Source organism: Solanum stenotomum, chromosome 2 (genome assembly GCF_019186545.1).
Source record: "Solanum stenotomum isolate F172 chromosome 2, ASM1918654v1, whole genome shotgun sequence".
NCBI classification, from domain to species: Eukaryota; Viridiplantae; Streptophyta; class Magnoliopsida; order Solanales; family Solanaceae; genus Solanum; species Solanum stenotomum.
This window is the reverse complement of record NC_064283.1, coordinates 63766133-63771513: the sequence shown is the minus strand read 5'-3', so window position 1 is coordinate 63771513 and position 5381 is coordinate 63766133. Positions and strand designations below refer to the sequence as shown.

General features: G+C 30.3%; 1 protein-coding gene across 1 annotated transcript in view; it reads left to right on the top strand.

Annotated features, from left to right (window-relative positions):
* The window catches only part of LOC125856194 (uncharacterized), a 42658-nt gene that overhangs the window by 17442 nt on the left and 19835 nt on the right, over positions 1 to 5381 (top strand). The window contains exon 5 of the mRNA XM_049535741.1: positions 4769 to 5015. Within this exon, the coding sequence (XP_049391698.1) occupies positions 4769 to 5015 (247 nt within the window). The remainder of the gene's footprint in view (positions 1 to 4768; positions 5016 to 5381) is intronic.

Here is a 5381-nt window from a genome sequence, read left to right as displayed (position 1 = left end):
GTGAGCTACGATTGAGGTGAACTACTATGCCAAAAACTCCTTCAATTTGCTTAATTCATTAATTATGCCGGAATTAATCACATAGAATTCACCAGAGATAATCTGTTCTTTCTTTGTTTTTAAATCTCTTCTTTCTAACAAATGTATCATAGGAACTTTCTCGTTTAAAAGTTTTAAATTATCAAAAAAAGGAAGTAATTTTTTTGTTTATTTACTTATTTTAGACAAATAATTTTAGTGATAATTATGAACTTAGCATATCTACATGTGAGAATCATTTATTTATTATTTATTTTTATTCTTCAATATTTTTGGTGCTATGTTTGGCGGTATTTTGATAATTGAGTTTTCGGGTTCGGAGTGAGATTCTCTTTTTTTTTTTACATTATTTTTTATCAGGTTCCCATAATTTGTTCTAATTATTTTATTTTCATTTTTTGCTTTGATTTTTGAAGCGCCAGATCTTAGCATTCATAAAGCTCAATACTTGCTATTCAGTGTTGGAGCACTGCATCTGAAATACTAGAAAATGGTAAAAAAAAAAAAATTGAATTGTTTCAACATTTATTCTGCTGCACTAGCAAATTTTTAAAATGTTGTAAGGCTATGGTAAAATTGACAATAAATCTTTCTTTCTTTGATTTATGTTCCTTTTTTTCAATCTCTAGTGTATGCTTTAATTTGATTTGTGTATTTTTTTTCATTTTCTAACGTGTGCTTTGATCAGTTCTTTTTTCATCTACCTTGTGGTTTAAGATTAATATTTTTTATGTTGAGAAATTATTATGGTTCAAGCCAAATACAATTAATTAAGAGTCAGTTGTTGTAGTGGTATTTCGTTTTGCATATTGATTCTTGATATGGATATACTTTGGCTCCTCCTTGACTTGTAAAGGGTACCTTATCAAAGACGAGACTAGAATTTCTAGAACGTACTACTTAAAAAAAATAATTAAATTAGTGTGCAAAAAATTAATTGGTTCAATTATTAAACAAGATAGCTTCATCTTTTGTATTTAGTCATTTGTGTTCATTGATTTCCCCTCGTCTTCTTCATCAGTAGAGATCAGATCAAATCTTCCAAGCTAGGGTTATTCATTTTTAATTGCAATAGAAAATCTTTTTCAAAGTAGCATGAAGTATTTGTGCCTTTATATGCCTTCTCCAAAAGAAGATTTTAGGAGAAACTCGAATAGCCTTAATAATTTCTTTTCCATTCTCTGACTACTTTTTGTATTGTCTTTCTAGTCTTTCCAGAGTAAGTTCCCTGATGTGCTTAATGATGTTGATGCTCTAACTGATGGAGAGATGAGTAGCGGAACTTCCTTGAGTTTCGAACAGAAGTGCGCTCATCAATCTTTAGGCAGTGAAAATATGACAAGTGAAACAAGTCGTTTCTTTAATCCTCCACAAAATAATGTTTTGTCTCGTGCTAGGAAGTGATAGAAGTCGTCTCCTTCTTCAAAATAATTATCTTTTGGCTTGGGTTTGGGAAGATTTTGCAAGTGGATGTACAAGTGATTATCCTTTTCTTGTGCGAAGATCTTCAAATACCGGAGAAGATAGCATAAATGCTACATCTCTAGGACATGGAATTGGAAACGTCATTTCGATGGTGGACAACTCTTCAAAGGGAAAAAACCCCATCAATCCTATAGGCAACACAATCAACTATGTGAATGGTGATAAGGATATTTGTGTTGCCTCTAGGATTCCAAATCCTGATGAGTGATTTATGCATTGGCAAGCCGCGTAGAGTACTAGAAGTGTAATTTCACCTAAAAGGTTGGATGATTACTTTTGAGAAGGAAGAAAGTCACGCGAGCAAGGCCAGAGTTAGTAATGAAATTGGTATAGAAGTTTGAGAACATGGATAGGAAGGGATAAGGAAGTTAATTAATTATGATATTGAATATTCTCGTCTCCTTTTAAACTTCTAGTTCAGTTTTCAAGTGTATTTTTCTGTATTGTTATTCCTTGCAATTGCCTTAGTTGTGTTTTATTATATTTAGTAAAACATATTACTAATATATATCTGTGTTAGTATTGTGAAATTGTTAGTTGTTGCAGTAACCCATTTTGCCACCCCCATTACTAATATATTCTATCAAACTCATTTCTTGGTCTTGTATTGCAAAACCTTACAAAGCTACGGTTTTCATTCTCTTTGATTTCTATTATCATAATTAAATCTCTCCGAATTCTAAAAGTACAAAAAAAACAAGTCTTTATTTATGCAAAATTAGTGTTGTTTTTTGGTTGAGTAACTTTTCGTCAATCCTTTTCTAAGAATATCACTCGGAGGGAATAATGTTCACTAGTAGTGATGTTTTTAGTTACGGAATCATGGTGATGTTTGTTTTTTTTTTTTTAAATAAAGTTGTTTGTACTTCAAAGTGTTGCATTTCCCTCATTTTGTGATTTCAGATTTGAGTGATTTTGAACCTTGTTTAACTTTAGTAATTGGGTTTTCGGTTCATTTCTTTCATCGTTTTACTTGTTAAGCAAAAAAATGCACATCTAAGTAACTATCATGTCTCTACTCAGTGAGAGGTTCATGTTTGGTCTTTTCAGCACTTATAAAAGAATACTTGGTTCTTGGAAGAATATTTACTTTAGTCGCATAAGTGAAAATAAAATTTAAATATAATGTTATCATACGTGTATAACAGTCAGTCACATGTTAGAAATAAGATCTCACAACAAACAAGACTGTCATAGTGTAGGTTTGACAAAATTATTAGCTTTTTAAAAAAAATAAAAAATCAAGTTTGCATTTAATATCAATAAACTTGTTTTACTAGAAAACACACATATTCTAAGTGTGTTATAGTGGAGTAACTTCCACTGGTAGTGTGTTTGGAAATTCCACTTTGTTATTATTTCTCGAGAACAGAAGTTTATGTAGAATGCATATATTAAAGAGAAAAAATACATGTTTAAACTAATAAATGAAAATTCATGGCAGCGGCATCCTCTTCCTAGCCTATATATGGTTGTAGGACAACCAAACACTCGTTTAGGATAAATGAGCATATATGAAGAAAATATTATTTACTAAATCTAAAAATTGTTAGTGAATAAAATTAAAATTGTTGTGTTGTTAGAACCTCAACCCTTCTATTTTTAAATTTCTTTTGTTTACATCTGAGATTCTATAATTATTACTAATAGTCTATTAATGGTGTCATTCAAAGTTAATTTTAAGTTTCTCCGCTTATTAATAATGTAAGTTATTGAAATCTAAAATTGTATTTGACCATGTTAATACTTTTCACACTAGTAATAAATAAAATTGAATTCTCAAAACAATTGTGATCAAGCAATTTTGGACAAAATGGGCATATATGAAAAAACTATATTTACTAAATCTTAAAATAATTAGTGAAGAAAATTTAAGTTCACAAAATAAATGTGATCAAGTAATTTAGGACAAAATAAAACTATCATGACATAACACATTCACTTCACCTAGTTATACCATATTATTTTTCGTGAATCGGGTTGTATAGGATCACTCATCACCCTAATATAAACACCTGGACTTTCTCTTCCTCTCACTTGTCAATTTTCAGTGTTTGAGAATCTAGCAAAACACTGAACGAAAATCTCTCTCAAATTGATTTGGCCAAAATTCATTCCGGAGAATTCATTGGTACGCTACGATTGAGGTGAACTGCTTGGCCAAAATCACTAACAATTTATGCTGAAATTTATCACATAAAATTCATTTGTGATAATCTTCTTTCTAAAAAATGCATCATATGAACTTTCTTGTTTAAGTCTTAAATTATAAAAAAGGGAGCAATTTTTTTTGTTTATTTACTCATTTTAGACAAGTAATTTTATTGATGATTATGACCTTAGCATATCTACCTATGAGACATATTTGTTTATTGACTTTTAATCTTCATTATTTTTAGTGCTATGTTGGCGACATTTTCTATAATTCTGTTTTCAAGTTGACAGTGAGATTCAATTTTTTTCTATTCTAATTATTTATTTTTATTTTTTGCTCTAATTTTTGAAGTGACAGATTTTAGCATTGATAGAGCTCTATATTTGCTATTCAGTGTTGGAGTACTACATCTGAAATACTTGAAAATGGTAAAGTTTTCTAGTTGAATTGTTTCAACATTTATTTTGTTGCACCAATAAATTTTAAAAATGTTGTAATTTAGGCTGTGGTAAAATTAACAATAAACTTTCTTACTTTAATTTGTGTTCTCTTTTCATTTTCCTTGTGGTATTATGTTGAGGAATTCTTATGGCTCAAGTCATATACAATTAAATGAGAATTAGTTGTTCAAACCAAAAGTTGTTTTACTGATATTCTATTCTGCATACTGATTCCTGACATGTATATACTTTGACTCCTCCTTTACTTATAGAGGGTACCTTATGAAAGGTGAATCTAGAATTTCTAGAACGTGCACTACTTAAAAAAGAAAAAAATAGTTATTAAATGATAATTTTAGTGAGCTAAAAGTTAATTAGTTCAATTACTAAACAAGATAGCTTCATCCTTTGTATATAGTCATTTGAGTTTATGGATTTCTCTTCTTCATCAATAGATATCGAATCAACTCTTCTAAGCTAGGGTTTATCATTTATAACTGCGGTAGAAAACCTTTATCACAATAGCATGAAATATTTGTGCATTTATATGCCTTCAACAAGAAAAGATTATCGATGAAACTCAGATAGCCTTAATAATTTATTTTCCACTCTCGAAAAACTTTTTTTATGATCTTTCTAGTCTTTCTAGAACAAGTTTCCTGAGGCGCTTAATGATGTTGAGCGGAAATTTGGAGAAGATAGCATAAATGCTACATCTCTAGGACATGGAATTGGAAACATCATTTCTATGGGGGACAACTTTGCAAGGGAAAAAAACTTCATCAATCCTACAAACAACACAATCAACAATGTGAATGGTGATAAGGATGGTGTTGCCTCTAGGATCCCAACTCCTAATGCCATGAGTGATTTCTGCGTTGCCAAGCCGCGTCGAGGTACTAGAAGTGTAATTCCACCTAAAAGGTTGGACGATTACTTTTGGGAAGGAATAAAGTCACGTGAGCAAAGCCAGAATTAGTAATGGAATAGGTATAAGGAAGGGATAAGGAAGTTAATTATGATTTTGAATATTCTCGTTTCCTTTTAGACTTCAAGTTCAGTTTTCAAGTGTATTTTCATGTAATGTTGTTCCCTGCAATTGCCTTTGTTGCATCTTATTGTATTCAGTAAAACATATTACTAATATATATCCTTGTATTGTGAAATTGTAAGTTGTTGTAGTAACCCATTTTGTTGCCCCTATTACTATCGTATTCTAACAAACTTATTTATTGGTCTTGTATTGTGAGACCTTACAAAGT